Consider the following 16888-nt stretch of genomic DNA (forward strand, 5'->3'; position numbering starts at 1 on the left):
CTGTGTCGTATGCTTGAAAGGAGCGAAGAAAATAGATCTGAAAGTTCTCACCACACACGTACAAAAAAAGGTAACTGTGTGAGGTTACGGACGAGTTAACTTACTTGACTGTGGTAACCATTTTACAATGCACACGTATATCAAATCACAGTGTGGTTCATCTTGAACTTACACAACACTAGATGTCAATTATATCTCAATAAAACTGGATTAAAAAAAACCACTGAATGCTATGTAAATAAAATTTTAGTGTCCAGTGCACAAAGCTGGGTTAAAAAAGAAAAGAAAAAGTGCTCCTGCACCCCTCCTGGATGAACTCAATAAGGAGACTCAATAAATGTGGTCCTGACTGAGTTTGTAAGTAACTTTGGGTCCTGATGTGGAAAGAGGTCCGGCCTGAGATCCCTGGATCCGTCATACCCATCCTGTAGTTTCCAGTCACCTGGACAAACCGCTTCACCTCTCTGGGCCTCGGTCCCCCCATCTGCAGACCTGGAAAGTGCCCCCGATGGTGACCCCGACAGCTTTTGTGAGCCCTGCGGCACCCGCCCCATCTGTGAGTCTGGAGCCGGAGAGCCCTCTTACGTGTAGGAATGCCCTAGACGACGCTCCTGCCCTGTGAGGGACGCCTGGCCACTCAGAACTTGGCCGCCCGTCCTTACTCCACGACCAGGAAGCAGCTAGCTCTGCTGGGAGCTGCAGGTCAGCCCCGGCCGCCTCGCCTCCCCGGCTGCTCTGGCTCCCGCCCGGCTCCGGTCCACCTCTCGCTTCACAGCCAGAGCGAGCTGCTCAGAGAGCAACTCCATCGCGGCGCCCTTTGCTCAGAGCTCGGAGACTGGGGCCCGCACACAGAATAAAATCCACACTTCTCACCGTGCGGCTCCTTCCTGCCCCTCTAAACGTGCCTCCCTCTGCCCTCCCCACGTCCGATCACCTGCCAGCCACAAGGGCCTGCTTTCTGTTCTTTGAACTTGCCAGGCTGGTGGCAGGCTCAGGGCCTTAGCACTTACACTCGTTCGGCCTGGAGGGCCGTGCCCACAGTCTCCACGGGGCAGGCTCCCTCTCACCCGGGTCAACTCGAATGCCACCTCTGAGAGGCCCACTCGCTAAAGCACCCCCGTCCCCAGCCCCGTCCACCACGCAGCCCTCTACGTCTTCCCCAGAGCACCTTTCAGAACTCACAGTTGTCTTATTTACGGGCCTTTCCAACAGGAAAATGAGCTCCTCGCAGGCAGGGACCTGCAGGGCCCAGCTCAGGGCCTGGCTGACAAAGGCCCTCCACAAGTCCTGGCTGCCGCCGAGACCCCTCACCCTGTTCACCCGCATCTGTCATCGTCACTCCTGCTGGGCCGGCTGGAGCTCTCTCTGGTCACCTTGTTTGATTTGGCAAGACCAGGCTCAAACTCCACCTGCTCTGGGATTTGGGCTGTTCCCCTCCAATTTGTGATGGGCACTGAAGACACTTCCTAGTACGGATTCTAGAAGCCTGCAAAATTCAGGCCACACTTGGCCCATAGCTACTGTGTGACTGTCTCTCGATTTTTTGGGCGACCTCAGTTTCAAACAACCCATCCTGTTATCACATCAGCTTTTGGTTTGGGAAATATGGTCAGCGTATCTCCGGGGAAAAGGCAGAGGAAGGAGAGGAGGTGGGGTGCTGGGCCAGCCCCCAGGATTTTGAGCTGCGGGATGCAGCCAGGGCTGCTGAAGATTTCCTGTGTCCAGCTGTTGTCCACACATGGTCACCCTGTGCGTGAGGGATGAAGAGACCTCCTCGTGGCGTGGGGGAGCAGTGGAGGCTCGGAGAGGTCCCCTGGCTTGCCCGGTGTCAGAATTAGCGAGGCCAGAGCTGGGATTCGATCCCAGCTCCACCTCGCTGCCTCTCTGGACAGTCACTCCCCTCCCCTGGCCTCGGGCCCTCTGTCTAGAAGACAGAAAGCAGCTGGCCCGCCCTGTCCCTGACGAAGCGCAGACCACCCTTTCCCAGGGCCGACTGTTAGATGATAGGACACAGGTGGGATCCGGGGTGTTAGTCATGGGCAAGGGACAAAGGAGGCCCCAGAGGCGGGGCTGTTCGGTACCTAGAGTGAGGCTGCGACTGAAGGGGGCTCTTAGCTTCGGGGCTCTTGGCCACAGACGGGGTTCTGCGCGGTGGAACGGAATGGAACAGAGAGGTGAGTTGGTGCCGTTGCCCGCCTGGGCCCACCGACCCGGGCGCAGGGCCAGCCTTCCCGGGGCAGCTCACCTGGACAGCAAGGAGGACACGGGCTTCTCCGCCGAGCTGCTCCGCTCCCAGGGCTTCCGGCCGGCCTCTGTCGGTTCACGTCATGGATGAAGCGCCTCAGAGCTGGGAGGGCGCTCAGTGGCCCCCATCCCACAGCGTCCCGGGCAGGAGGCCCACCCGTGCTCCCCCGTCACAGCTGAGACCCGGCTCCTTATTCCAGTCCCCTTTGGCCCAGGCGGCCCTGGCAGGGTGCAGATGGCCCTGCTGTCACCCGGCGTCTACCCCCCCTCAGGACATGAGCCTCTGTTCCCTCGACTCGGTTGACCTTGTGGCCTGGCTTTGAGCCCTCTCACCATGACTGGGTCTGTCCTTGGAACGTGAGCCAGCTGGTCAGGGAACCTCTTAACTACGACTTCTAGAGGCGACCTGGGACTCCAGCAGTGGGTCGAGCAGGGCACAGGAGGCCCCCACCAGGACACTCTCCGGGCAGCCCGGGGTCCACGTTCGCCTTCAGGGGCCAGGCCCACGACCCAGGACCCTGACTCCTTGCTTTCTCCCCCGACACTGCAGCTGGTTCTTTCCCAGCCTGGGCTTCAAAGCTGATTTGTCTTTCCTTTTTCCTTTTTAACTCGTGTTAAACTACATCTCACTTTACTTCAAGAGATTTGTCGAGCTGGACAGAATTCACTGACTTTGCAGGATGAGCAGAGAGGCAGAAGGAAAACCCCCTGGGGCAGCAGGGGGCCAACCACTCTGAGCTGAGCCTGGAGACTGTGCAGGCCGACAGGCCCACGCTGGGCCTGCAGGGCAGGTACGAGAGCTGGGACCACGTCCAGGGTCCAGGCATGCAGCCTGGAGGAAGCCATTTAAACACACTGAGCCTCAACCCCCTAGACTGGGAACAACCCATCCACCGGGACGTGAGCTGTTCATGCAGTCACTCACCAAGAACTGTGGTGGCACTGCCTGAGAAGGAGAGGGCACAGACTGCAGCCTCGCAAGGGAGGCAGACGCGCCAACAGAGTCAGGACGCTAGGCCCGTGCGGGGCAGAGCCGTGCCCCAGCGAGCAGCCAGCCCCTGGCAAGAGCTGCCCTCCGCTGGCTGGGGCGGGGGCGCTACTTCCCCTCCGCCTCTCCCAAGCCTGCACCGCACCATGTGCTCAGGAGCACAGGCCTGGCTCAGAGCAGACACTGAAACGCTGGACGAGTGACTGACTGCGGTGGCTTCTTCCCACCGTAGAGCCTCAAGGCACTCTTCTTATCGCAACCCCCGCTCCACAGCTCAGACTGGGGGATTTCTGCGCGGGGTTCAGGACCGCCTTGTCTGGTTGACTTCTCAGCGAGCGAGATTCACTGCTAATCACTGTAACATGGGTCACAGCTGGCGTTTTGCAGGGCGCAGGAACGTGACATTTACGTGCCCCTCTTCGGAGCACGGGCCCAAGGCCAGGAACCTGAGCCCCAGGGCACGGTCTCCCACACCACTCGGTAGGTGCTGGCAGGCCGGCTGGGAGACGCGAGGCTTAGACTGGGCAGTCTTTCCTCCAGGGTGCCCCTGCTCAGGCTCGGCGTGGAGGCCGCGAAGATGGCGGGGCCTCTCTGCTCACCGTAAAGTGAGGCAGGGGGATCAGATCGCCTTCCTGTAAGAGCCCCTCCTGTGCTAAGACCCCGTGCTGGCGCTGGCAGGGCGGTGCGCCTTACCTGAGGAGTTGGGGGGCTGGCTGGCTGCTCGGGTCCCCGGAGATGGAGAGGTGCTCGGCTCTTCCTGAAATGGAAGAGAAAGGCTCTGCTGTCGGCCTGCTTAGGAAGGCCGGCTGGGTGGGGGACCTTTGGGCCAGGTCATCTAGAAAACCTCAGTTTTCCAAATTAGCCAACGAACATATATTATTTTTATAATCAGTGAAACAACAAATATGATTCACCAATGAAAACCCCAGGTCGCGGTGGGGAGGTGGTCCACCCCACGGAAGTCAGGGAGGAGAAGGCTGCAGGGGGACACAGTGGACGTGGCCTGGACCCCGGGCCCGGCGCTGCCCACAGACTCACTGTCCCTCATGAGGCGCTGCCACCCCTTGTCCACCGGGACCCTTCCACAGCCCTGGGAGGAGCCCGCTTCCGGTCAGCCCTGCTGGTCAAGGCTTGGTACGGACACAGCCTGAGTCCTAGAGACCCCAGCACTTCACTTCTCTTTCACAGGAGAGGAGGAAGCATTAAGAATTTAGAATGTAGGGGCTTCCCTGGTGGCGCAGTGGTTAAGAATCCGCCTGCCCATGCAGGGCACATGGGTTCGAGCCCTGGTCCAGGAAGATCCCACATACCACGGAACAACTAAGCCCGTGTACCACAACTACTGAGGCTGCGCTCTAGAGCCCGTGAGCCACAAGAGAAGCCACCGCAGTGAGAAGCCTGTGCACCGCAAGGAAGAGCAGCCCCTGCTCCCACAACTACAGAAAGCCCTCGCGCAGCAAAGAAGGCCCAACGCGGCCAAAAATTAAAAAAGAAAAAAAAAAAGAAAAAAAGAATTCAGAATTCTCTGAAGGTTATCTTTAGTCCAACCAGGCTACGGGTTCATCAATGTTGCTGACCAGTGGGCCAGGTGGAGCCCCGAGCCTCCGGCCGCTCGCCCGTGCACCCCACCATCCCCCAGACACGGCCGCTGCGCGTCTCTGTCCTGCACGCCTGCTCCTCTCAGAGCTCGGGGCAGGTGCCGCCTGTCCTGGGAGCTCTCGCGGGGCTCAGGGCCCTGGTGCTCCGTCTCTGTCCTCAGCACTTTTCTGTATCGGCAGTCAGTTTATTGTGTCCTACCTTGAGCACAGAGGCCATGGTCCTATCCACCCAGGACCCCCGTGCCTGGCTCCCAGCGGGGCCCCACGAAGGCGGCCCGTGCGTGTCTGCTCTGCCCGTGGAATAAGCCTGTGGCGACACTTGTAATGGAGGTGAGTAATGCAGCAGTAACACAAGCTGACGTTTATTATCGCACATATTTTGAAAGATTCTACACTCTTAGGAAAATGGCATTTATTAAGTAATCATAATTCCTCCATTTTTCTCAAGCAAAACACATACAGCTGCTACCTGGAGCTTTTTTTTTTTTTTTTTTTTTTTTTTGCGGTACGCGGGCCTCTCACTGTTGCGGCCTCTCCCGTTGCGGAGCACAGGCTCCGGATGCACAGGCTCAGCGGCCATGGCTCACGGGCCCAGCTGCTCCGTAGCACGTGGGATCGTCCCGGACCGGGGCACCAACCCGTGTCCCCTGCATCGGCAGGCGGACTCTCAACCGCTGTGCCACCAGGGACGCCCTACCCGGAGCTTTTGACCAGAGACAGCCAGCCGACCCGACGAGACGGAACTAGCATAATGCTGACCAAAGCCAAGAATCGCCTTCTGCCACTGCCCACGTCAACTCTGCTTCCCATCTGGTCCATCCGAGCCTTGGGGTGAGGGCTCTCGGACGCTCACGGCCACCTCCAGGGCCAGGACTCCAGGCTCAGCGCTCCAATCAGGACCCACCACACCCGGTCCACCTAATGCGAGCCTGTGAGAGCGAGGACCACGGCTGCTCACGCCTGGTCCCTGCGCCGAGAGCAGACCTGGCACCTATCAGACCTATCAGGAACCCCCACCCTGTATCTGCATGGTGACTGAATGAACCTGGGAGTTGCTGGTCCAGGGGCGAAAGAACGTGCTAGGCGTGGGTCTCAGGCCAAGTCTCCTGAGCGTTCTGGTTTAAAGAGAGAGTGGAATAAATGAAACTATATAAATCAACACGTATGCGTGGGGACCAGGGCCCAGAGGAAACAGGCAAGAATGAAAGCCATTATGGGTGAAGTTAGAGTAACTGAAAAAAATCAGTAAGTTGTTTTGTGTCATCCTATTATTATTTCAGAAACAGTTAACAAGAATCCTCGCTCCCAGCGCACGGGGCTCAGCCGTGCCCACACCCCTGCCCCGAGGCTGCCGGCCCAGCGCCTGGGGGTTGTGTTTTCATGCCATGGAACACGTCCTTAGAGCAGTGACATAACTGGCCTGCGGCCAGCAAGCGGCAGAGCGCCCGCCTGAGCCACATCTGACTCCACATTTGGGGTGTTTTCCTTCTTTAACTAATGCTTATTTGTTTCTCATTAATTATAAACCTAGTACATGTTCAATGAAGAGGATCTGGAAAACACTGAAAAGTATAAAAAAGAAAAGCCAGGGAATTCCTGGCAGTCCAGTGGTTAGGACTCGGTGCTCTCACTGCTGAGGGCCCGGGTTCAATCCCTGGGCGGGGAACTCAGACCCTGCCAACTGCACAGCGTGGCCAAAAAAACAAAAAAGAAAAGAGAAAAAAGAAAGAAGAAAAGCCAGTCTCCAGTGTCTCCGTCCACGTGGCACCTGCTCTGGTGTGTGGAACTGCCCTAGCCCTTGCCCTGGAAGAGGCTGCTCCCGGGTGGGCAGGGCCTCCTGACTGCGGGGGACCAAGGCAAACAGAACTCCCAGTGACCAGGAGGCTTCTTAAAAAAGGAAAGGAAAGAAAAGAAAAAGGAGAGTCAGAGGAAGAAAACTCTACTCTTGGGGTCAAAGATTTCTCCTGGGTCCCTGGGATTTGAAACACACTCTTCCTGGAGACCAGGGAGGAGGGAGGTTGGGTACCGGGGCTGGAGCTGTGATGGCGGGAACTGGCCGGCGCCTTTGGAGACCTGTAATTATTCCTGGGCTCCTGGCCAGACAGGCCTCTGCAGTTTGAGAAATTAGTGGGGAGTTAGCTGGATGAACTCCATACTCTGTGCAAGGCATGGGAACAGTGGAATATGCACGCCTGGTACTCACAGGGCTCATGATTCAGCAGGAACGAGCGAGTCTGAACAAGCAGAGATGTGTGTGCTAAGGGCAGGGAGAAGCATGGTGGGGAGAGGGGCCCGGGGTCCACGTAGCAGAGAGCCTTACTAGCCTGGAGGTCGGGAGCCTGTTTCTCAGGGAGTACTGTTTACACAGAGAAGTGCAGCCGAGGAGGAGTTAGCTGCTGGGGCCGAGGGGACCGCATGTGCCAGGCGGGGGGACCAGGGGAAGGGAGGGCCGCTGGCAAGGCTGGAGCCCGGGGGTCACACCCGGTAAGCCTTGCCCTGCTGACGGGGGTGGCACGGTACCCTGGCGCCTGGTGGTTGTAATATTTCTTCTGTCTCCTGCCACCGAGATGCAACCTGTATGCCATCTGTAGTTAAGGTCTAAACTTAGCCGTTTCAGTAGGAGTCTATTTTTACAGGGAAAGCTTAACACAGAGGGAAAGAGTGTTAGCCACCCTAGTGACGGCGGGAGCCTGGAACCTGTGTGGATAGACTAGGCTCCAGGACCCCCTCAGGACAAGAGCCAGAGCGCTGGGTTCCTCTGCCCAGCTTCCCTGCGGCTCTTGCTGGAATCCACGGACTCAAGTGAAGCCTTTCAAGAACAGGAATAATTTGAAAATAATAACTGCCCTGGTCTTCAAGCAGACACTGCCTACTGCGACTGTACTCTCCAACCCCCCGAGTCCCTTGAGATCTGTCTGCTGCCCCTCTGAGCTCCCCAGCCTCCAGGCCCTTCCCTCAAGGCGCTCCCAGGCGGGTCCTGCTTCTCTGCCTCTTCCCTGCCTTCCCTGCGAGGCTGCGAGCTCCAAAGCAGACCAGTGTCTGCTAGATGCTCAGTGAGCACAGGCCTGCCACCCGGTGCAGCAGGGACGGACATGAGCGCCCACAGGCCCTGTCCCCCTGCACTACCCCCTCCTGTCCCTCTTGTCACCGTCCCCCCGCCCTCCTACAAATCACCCAGCGAAGTATCTACCGCGTGTATGTCCAAACACGGTGTCCCGCAGGCCCGGTGCATTCACACCTCTGGGGAAGCCGGGCTGGGCTGGCCGTGGGGTGTGCTTACCGCTTGGCTTTCGTCTTCCTTTTTATCAGCCGGCTTGTCTGTCTGGGAGGCTGCTTTTCTCCTAACACAAGGAGGGAGAAGATACAATCAGCCCTAAAGGTTTCCACACAGAGCAGACGTCGCCTCTGTGCGGACACAGCTTGGTCCTCAGAGACTCCTTGCTGGGGTGTGACCCCTGTTTCGTGTGAAGGAGGTGACTTGTCCAGGCACCCATCTGGCCTGTGGCGATGCCCGGGTGAGTGTCCAGGCCTTCTGTGCTGGCCCCAGGACCCTGGACACAAAACTGGTCTGGGTGGTGGGGTGGGGGGCACCCCATCTCTGTCTACAGCACCTGAAGGCCGAGGAGGTTGGTCCACACCCTGTCCAGGTCCCGGGGGACCTGGGCTCGGCCGGGTGGCTGCTGTCCTCCCAGGACGCTCAATGCCTGGCCACGAGGGGCAGGAGAGCTGCCCCCGCCACAGGTCAGCCTGGGGGCATCCCGTCTGCAGGCCGCCTGCGGGACGGAGGAGGAAGCCTTTCCCTATCGCCCTAAAGCTCCTCCTACCTCAGAGCTCAGCAGCCATGTCCTCCCCGACCTGGACACCACGAAGAGCGGCACGTGCTCAGGAAGGAAATAACCCGAGAGACGCCCTCTAGTCACGGCGCGCACCTCCCTGCAGGGATGAGCCCCCTTCTCAGACACTGAGAACTCGCTGCTCTTTTCCGGCCTCAGTGGTGGCCTACCTCTGGCTAATTCCCAAATCTACACACATACCCCTTCCTACTCTCCAAAGATCCGGCCCCGGGGGCTCTCAACTCGGTGAAGCCGCCAGGACACAAACAAAGCTCTCGGAGCTCACGAGGTAGCTGGCTGTCAGGAGGGAAGCTGGCCTGGCAGGGGTGAGGGCCACCGGCTGCCTGTCCCCGTCTAGGGACCGGCCACAGGGGGCTCCTTCCTCATCTTCTCATCCCATCCACCTATGGCCCTTCCCAGAAGCCCGGGACTCACGCCCGACTTCTTCCTCGTGACAGTGGGTCCGCTCACTTCTGGCTCTGTACTTTGTTTCTGGGCTGTCTGGCCCGTCTTCACTCCCAACGCTGCGTGCGAGCACCACCAGCTCCTGCCTGGCCTGCTACTGCCACCGCGCCCGTGACGTTCTGCTCCTACCCAGAGCCTGCGTTTAATCTTCTAAGGATACCCAGCAGACCAGGCCCCTCCAGGCCTGTGAAGATTCCCTGGGCTGAGTGTCTGTGGACACGCTCGGCATCGAGCAGCTCCCAGCGACACGGTTCCCCCGCCTGGTCCACTGCCGGGACAGGCCTCAGCAACTGAGGAGGCAGCGACTCCGCAAGGACCTTTGATCAGCTAAGCTCTGTTACTATGCCTGTTTGACAGATAAGAAAAAGAAGTCCTAATGAAAAGGAACGAAATGGGGTCATTTGTAGAGACACGGACGGACCTAGACACCGTCATACGGAGTGAGGTAAGTCAGAAAGAGAAAAACAAATAGCGTATCTTAACGCATATATGCGGAATCTAGAAAAATGGTACAGATGAACCTGTTTGCAAGGCAGAAACAGAGACAAAGACGTAGAGGACAAACGTATGGACACCAAGGGGAGAAGTGGGGGTGGGATGAACTGGGAGGCTGGGATTGACACGTAAACACTAATATGTATAAAATAGATAACTAATAAGAACCTGCTGTATGGCACTGGGAACTGCACTTCGCTGTACAGTAGAAACTAACACAACATTGTAAAACAGCTATACCCTAATTAAAAAAAAAAAAAAAAGGGCTTTAACAAGACCCTAGCCAAAAAATAAATAAATAAATAAAAGAGACCCCAGAGAGCTCCCTGCTCCCTTTCACCACGTGAGGACACAGCAGAGATGGCCATTTATGGACCAGGCGGTGGGCTCTCACCAGACACTGCATTGGTCAGTGCCGTGGTCTTGTACTTCTCTAGGAGTCTTGTACTTCTCTAGAACTGTGAGAAATAAAATTCTGTTTATAAGCCATGCATGCTGATTTATTTTTATAGCATCGCAAGCTGATTAAGATAGAGAATTAGCTGTCTGTACAAAGTGGAAGTAGAGATCTTCTTTAAAAAAAAAAAAAAAGTAGCCCTCGCGCGCATCTCCTTGTAGGCTCCACCCAGCATCCTGCGCGCCCAGGTGGGCTTCAGAGAGCAGCGTGGCCGCCCCTTGCCGGTCGTGCAGGGTGAGTGCTCTCGGTGGGCCCGGCTCTGCCACCAGCTTCTGGCGTCTCACTGGCTCCTGGCACACCGGCCTTTTCCTGTTCTCAGAAACTTCCTCTCCGTTTGGTCTAAACCATCTAGGCCAAGCAGTCACTGGGAACGCACTGGTGTTGGACTTGGGGAGAGTGTAAACACTTCCTTTTTTAAAGAATCTTCTATTTTTATGCGAGGCCCCTCTGGAATGGACTCTAACGCACGGGCACACGAGGCTCTCCCCTCTAGCCTGCATCCTGGTCCACCTCCTCCAGGCCCTGGGCTCTGGGGGGTGGGGGGCGTGTCTCAGCCTCTCCAGGTAGTGTAACTCCACCCACCACACCCATCTCTGCTCCTCCTCTGCACGGAACCTCTCCTCTGCTGCTTCGGCCCAGAGGACATGCAGAACCTCCTCCGTGAAGCGCCCCGGCTCCCTGGAGCTGCTCTGCACTGTCCGGCCACAGTCGCCGGCTCACCTCTGGTCACGGCACGTGGACCCACCTGGCTGCTCCCCTCCCCCTGTGCCCTCCCTTGCTGGGCACACAGGGCCCTGGACCGGCCCCGCCGAGACGTGCCAGACCAGCTACCTGCACTCTGGGGGCCTCTGTCTCCCCCGTGTCCTCGCAGTGCCGTGTGGGTTTACCGAAGACCCGGCACAGAAAGCGCTCGCCCGGGGTCAGCCGCCATGGGGGCACCGGGAAGAGCCTGGAGACTGAGAGAAGGCAGGAGGGGTCACGGGGGAGCAAGGCCCCTGCCGTTGCTTTTCTTGGGCAACAAGGAGCGTGCTGACAGGTGAGGCCCACTCCTGGGTCCTCTGGTGCCCGGGTGAGCCATGGCCCTGGAAACCCCATCAGGGCATTCCCGCTGCCACACCACATTTACAAGTAAGACCCAAGCTTTTGCGACCCTTCTGAGAGGGAGCTGTCTGATCTCTCCAACTGCCTGGGATTCAGTTGGGGAACAACGAAGAGCCATAGTGACAGGCTGATGGCCTTGGGCAAGCTGGAGGCACATGTGCTGGTGAGGATGGAGGCGGGGGCCGCAGAGCTGAGCACGACGGGGAGGGAACTGCTGCTCCGTCCCTGAGGGGTAATGTCCTCTGGGCTCCTACCACCTCAGCACCCCTTCTCCCGAGTCCTCTGTAAGGGCCCCCACAAGACGGGCCCCTCCGTCATACGGTCACCGCTGGGAATACTCCTGTTTTCCCTCGGAATTGATCTCTGAAATGATCTCCAAATTCCTCTCTGCTCAGGACAAGGCTGACACATGGCAGATGTTTCAACGATACTTGCTAAACTGAAATGAGGAAGGACGCAGAGCTCAGAGGACTCCTTTGGCTTGACGTCTCAGACTGAGCCCTGGAGAAGGGAAAGCGCGACGACCAGTCCCCTGCTTGGCTGAACCCAGGGGACGGTGGGTCCTGGGGCCAGGCAGGCTTCCCCTTCCGCTGAGGAACAGCAGCTCCTGACAGTGGCTGGGTCTGGGGGAAGCCTAAGCACTCACCTCTTGGCCAGCAGCTTGTTCATTTCTTCCATGAGGCCTCCTCCTCCACCCCCACTGCTCGCCCGGTTGGCGTCAGACTTCGAGGTCCCGCTGGGACTGGAGCCTCCGGACGCATCTTCTGGCTAAGGGGAGAGGACGGCGCGCTTCGGTCTGGTGTCCGTGGCGGGGCGCCACTCGAGGGGAGACGGGGCCACGTGTGATGGCAGTGCTGCAAGAGGTCGAGGCCATCTAGTCCCCCAACCCCACCTGCTGGCGGCAGAGCTGGAGTCCAGAGAGCGACCGGGCCTGGGGGGCCACGGTTGGCAGGCACCCCCAGCTTCACTGGCTCACGGTCAGCACCCTCGCCAAGGCCAGCGTGGCTTGAGGGGGGAGGAGGCACAGTTCTGTGTCCCAGGTGCTCCTAATCCCACAGCCACACGTACGGCCTTCTAGAAGCCCCACCTCCCAGGACGCTGCGGAAGGCTGGGAGGGCCAGCTGAGCCTGAGGGAGCTGGTGGGCTTAAATGCAGGAGACCCAGGGCCTGACTCCAAACCGCAACTGATGGCCTGCGTGCTTTGAACAAGTGCTCGTGCCTGCGCCTCGGTTTCCTCATCTACGAGGGCAGAGATCCCTGCCTCGCTTGTAAAGGACTAGCAGCAGGTTACGTAACTGCAGGCACCTACGGCTCTCACGCGGCCCTGTCCCAGTGGTCTCAGTAACCCGGTAACTGTGACTGAGGAGATGGGAGGTGCCGTCTGGCTGGGGAGGGCGGCGCTGCGCTCCCCGCCGCGGGAAAGGGTCCGCCCGCCCCTCTGCCAGTTAGAAACCCGTCCCCCAGCCTGGTCCGTCCTGCCCACCCGCCCGCCTGTCTGCCAGGGCCCGGGACACTTACCCGCGGGACTCTTCTCAGCTTGGCCCCAGCCAGGGCGGCGGCCAGGCCGGACACGGAGCCCTCGTCGTGGCTGGCGCCCTGGGCTCCTCCGGCTGGCAGGGGGGGTGGGGGAGGGGGGGCGGCCCCTGTGGGTGGAGGCGGGACAGGGGGTGGGGGTGGGGGTGGAGGCCCGCTACACGAGAGGGGGGCGCCAGCTGCAATGGAGGGGTGCCCCGCTGGGAGGGTGGGTCCTGAAACAACAGTGCGCTCAGTGAGTGCCCAGCCCCCAGCGGGCGCCTCCCCGGGAGCAGGGACAGAGGGCAGCCTACTCCCCTGAGGGATGAGGAACAGCTCAAGGTGGCCTCTTCCAGGAAGCCCCCGCGGGATGCACCTGGCGTTGTTCCAGTCTCTCCCTACTTCGGGGGCCGGGCTGGACCCAGCGTCACATACTTGCTTAGCAGCCCTTGAGCTACGCTAACTTTCTCTTGCTCAACTGTGGTCTTCCAGTGGGACAAGAAGCTCTTCGGTGGCACGAATTGTGTCTTATTTTCCTTCTCTGTTTCTCCTCAGCTCCTAGCACCCCCCTAGGCTTCAGCAATTGTTAGTCCCCAAGATATAGCTGTGACTGCCCCTTGGCCTGTGGGGACAGCAGCAAGCAGCTGCGGGTCGCAGGGCAGACCGGGGCATCTGTCCAGGGGCACTGCTGCGTGCTAGGCAGTCCCCCGTCCCCCACCCAGCATCCAACGCCCGAGCCTCTGCTGCAGGCCTGGCCCCGTGCAGGGCGCTGGGGACAAGTGGCCACAGGCTCCCTGCTCACGGTGCTCATGGCCTGGTAGCAGCAAACCCATCACATGGCTGAAGGCAGAACTGTCCCCGCGGCAGGGGGGCAAGTGCCTCCTAGAGCAGGCGCACGTGGGCCGCCCTGGCCTGTGAGGAGGCGCCCCAACCCAACCAGAAGGCCGTGCAAGGCCTCCTCAGGGAAGCAATGACTGCGCTGGGACAGGACAGGACAGCAGGAGTGACGTCTGGTGAAGGGTGAGTGAGCGCGAGGGGGGAGGCCCTGCGGGAACTGAAGGAGCCGCGGGAGGGAGCGTGCAGGGCAGTGGGTCTGCAGGGACTGGGCCTGCGCACCGGGAGCCCGTGCCAAGGACCCAGGTTGTTCAGGAGTGATGGAGAAGGGTGACCCGGTGACAGGGTGAGACCCGCATTAGTAACGCAGGGGTGGGGCAGAGCGGGACAGGAGCCCGAGGGGTGCAGCGGCCCAGCTGAGAGGGGGCGGCACCAGACAGCATCCCCACCAGCGGGGGCTTCTGCAACCAGCTGGGGCCCGGGGTCCTCGTCAGTAAGACAGGGAAACATTCACCTGCTTACTTCACAGGGCTCGAGAGAATTAAGTGAAACGAAGGACGTGAAAGTACTTTGTAAGTTATGAAGTCCCATGCTTACTAATCAACATTACCCTGTTCCAGAAAACCCCTCTGCTTCACTGTGCTGAGCTCCAGTCACTGTTCAGGACTGAAGCCACCCCTCCCCTGGGGTCTTCTCTGACCCCCAGGGCAGCTGGGGCCCCCTCCACGTGCCTCCACCCCTGCACTGACTTGGTAACTGCATGTGCCCCGCGGTGACCCAGGGTCATTAGTCTGTGTCCTTGACTGGACAGTCAGCTCCCTGGGGCAGAGGGTGCATCCGCCTCGTCCACCGCTGTGTCCTCAGCCCTTAGTACAGGGCCTGAGACACGCTCTACTCAGGGGATGAGTCGGGGGAGGACCAAAGGCCCGTGGGCAGGGCTGGGCCAAGCTGAGCTAATCCCCGCACCCGTGCTCTGTTCCCTTGTTTCCCCACGTTCACCGGGCGTGGCTGTCACGCTCTGAGGCCTGTGCGACCAGCAGCTGGTCACAGCGTTCCCAGTGTGTCCCTGGGCACCATCTGGTGAAGGGGCGCCAGTGGGCACAGGCAGGGGACACTCTCACCTGTGGCTGAGGCTCTTCTCTCTAGAGACTCCTGGCGCTGCTGCTCCATCACTTGTCTGAAAAGCAAACACAGCAGAGTGGGTCTCACCTCCTGGGGCGAGACCGCGCGGCTCCGCGTCAGAGCCCAGGCTGCAGAGCTGGGCTTTGCCGGCGCCCCTGGGGGCTCAGCATGAGCTCGCCTCATCCCACCCTAGGCTCCGGCTGCTGGGCTTGCCGCCCTGCTTACAGAGGCAGAGTTGTAGGCCCTGGCTCCAGGGCTCACACAGGGGAGCACCGGCAGCCGCTGAGTCTTAAGACATCTGGGCAGACCAGGCTCTCCCCTAGGCTGGACAAGCTCGCCTAGCTTTTGGGGGCCTATGGCCACAACAGACTCGACCTCAGGGGCAACCATTCTTACCGCACCTGGCTCAGTTTCCTGGAACAACTGTCAGGCATTGTTGGCTGTGAGAGAAGCGGACACTAAGGCTACCTGTCCCCTTCCTTTCCCACTGATCCAGCTGAGGCCTGGCCTCCATCTGGAGGGCCATTTGGGAGGCTGCGCTGTAGTGCGCGGTGTACCTCTGCGGGGACTAACCTCCTAGCTCCTCGCACGAGTGGCCCTGGGTTGCTCTTCAAGGCTGGACGAGTGAACACACTGACCCACAAACACATCCAGAGAACCTGGGGCTGAGATGCTGGGGGAGGAGGGGCTCGAGGAGTCATGTGGGCCCGGGTGGCAGCAGGGCTTCAACTGCTGAGAGCCAACTCTGAAGGCCTGTAATGGGGCGCGGGGCTGAGCGGGAGGCTGTGGGCCACGCGTCTGCTCCGCTGGTGTGCAGCGCGCTGATGTCTGGGGCTGGGGCCGGGTGTGCGTGCAGCAGCTGCTCAGTACGCGCTGCGTGTGGAAGAGCTACACGGGGCTGCCCAGCTGCCTTCCCCTTGGAGGAAGGTCAAGTGGGACCCGGGGTTTACTGCAAGGTCATTTAGAGGTAGAGAGCTTTCTGGTTCCCGTTCTGGGATTCACTGGTTTGTGATTACAGGCAAGTCATTTCCCTTTCCTGGGCCTCAGATTCCTCTCCATAAATAAGCATAAGAACACCTGTTTCATGGGGTTCTTTTGAGGATTATGCCCGAGATCTAAAAAATAATGAAAAAGACCCTTTTGACCCTAAAGAGTCCCTACCTCACTGCTGGGCACCACGCAATTCCTCTCTTTCTGGGCCCCGCTCCGTGGTGACTGCCAGGGATGCAGGGGGAGTAGGATCCCTGCTCTGCAGTTTGATGCCTGTGGTTCATAGACTGACCTCTCGGGGTCGCTCGGTCTGTGCACAGTCGACTGCAGACAAAACTGAATGGCCCTCTGCAGCCAGTGGCCTGGAACACTGGACTTGGGGGGTGGCGTTGGATAAAGTGCGTGGTGTTTCACCAGTTCTGAGAGCACAACTGCAGGGTGTGTTTAGGACGCAGGCCCTTCTCTGGGTGGAGGCAGCCCTGGGACCTGGCACAGGGCTGAGCTGGGGCCAGTTCTGGTTCTGCTACTAAGTTTTGCTTACTTTGGGCAAGTCATTTCTGTTCTCTGAGCTTCAGTTGGCTCATGTGAGAAATAGTATGGGTCGTAACAACCCCTGACGGCTGATGTGAGGATTAAAATGAAACAAAGTGTGTAAAAGCCCTTGTAAACTGCAGTATGTGATACTCCTGAGAGGCTAGCAGACAGGCCAGGGGAATTAATAAGAAGGAACCTCTGGGCTTCCCTGCTGGCTCAGGGTTGAGAGTCCGCCTGCCGATGCAGGGGACACGGGTTCGTGCCCCGGTCCGGGAAGATCCCACATGCCGCGGAGCGGCTGGGCCCGTGAGCCATGGCCGCTGAGCCTGCGCGTCCGGAGCCTGTGCTCCGCAACGGGAGAGGCCACGGCAGTGAGAGGCCCGCGTACCGCAAAAAAAAAAAAGGAACCTCTGAGGTCAGGGGAACTGGTCTCGGCCACTCGCTGCAAGGCTGCCACCTTCATCCACTGGACAATCGTGTTCATATCAGCATTATTTACTATAGCCAAAATGTCAAAGCAAGAAAAATAATATAGGAAAAATGTGGTCTACACATACGATGCAATATTACGTACTTTAAAAAGGAAGAAAAAAATTTTTTTTTAAAAGTTAGAAAATTCTGACACATGATACAGCCTGGATGCCCCCTGAAGACATTATGCTCAGTGACATTAACCAGCCACAAAACACTTACTGTATGATTCTGTTTACATTAG

General features: G+C 59.0%; 1 protein-coding gene across 5 annotated transcripts in view; it reads right to left on the bottom strand.

The window, feature by feature from the left end:
- EVL (Enah/Vasp-like) overlaps window positions 1-16888 on the bottom strand; it is a 165343-nt gene that overhangs the window by 4305 nt on the left and 144150 nt on the right. For 4 of the 5 annotated variants that reach the window (XM_060003933.1, XM_060003931.1, XM_060003932.1 and 1 more), the window contains exons 5-11: window positions 14649-14704; window positions 12700-12929; window positions 11828-11949; window positions 8111-8171; window positions 3926-3989; window positions 2246-2312; window positions 2082-2144 (exon numbers count right to left, since the gene is read on the bottom strand). In XM_060003933.1, the coding sequence (XP_059859916.1) occupies window positions 2082-2144; window positions 2246-2312; window positions 3926-3989; window positions 8111-8171; window positions 11828-11949; window positions 12700-12929; window positions 14649-14704 (663 nt within the window). The remainder of the gene's footprint in view (window positions 1-2081; window positions 2145-2245; window positions 2313-3925; window positions 3990-8110; window positions 8172-11827; window positions 11950-12699; window positions 12930-14648; window positions 14705-16888) is intronic. The other variant, XM_060003935.1, reaches the window with a different exon arrangement.

The sequence above is a fragment of the Delphinus delphis genome, chromosome 2 (genome assembly GCF_949987515.2).
Source record: "Delphinus delphis chromosome 2, mDelDel1.2, whole genome shotgun sequence".
Classification (NCBI taxonomy): Eukaryota; Metazoa; Chordata; class Mammalia; order Artiodactyla; family Delphinidae; genus Delphinus; species Delphinus delphis.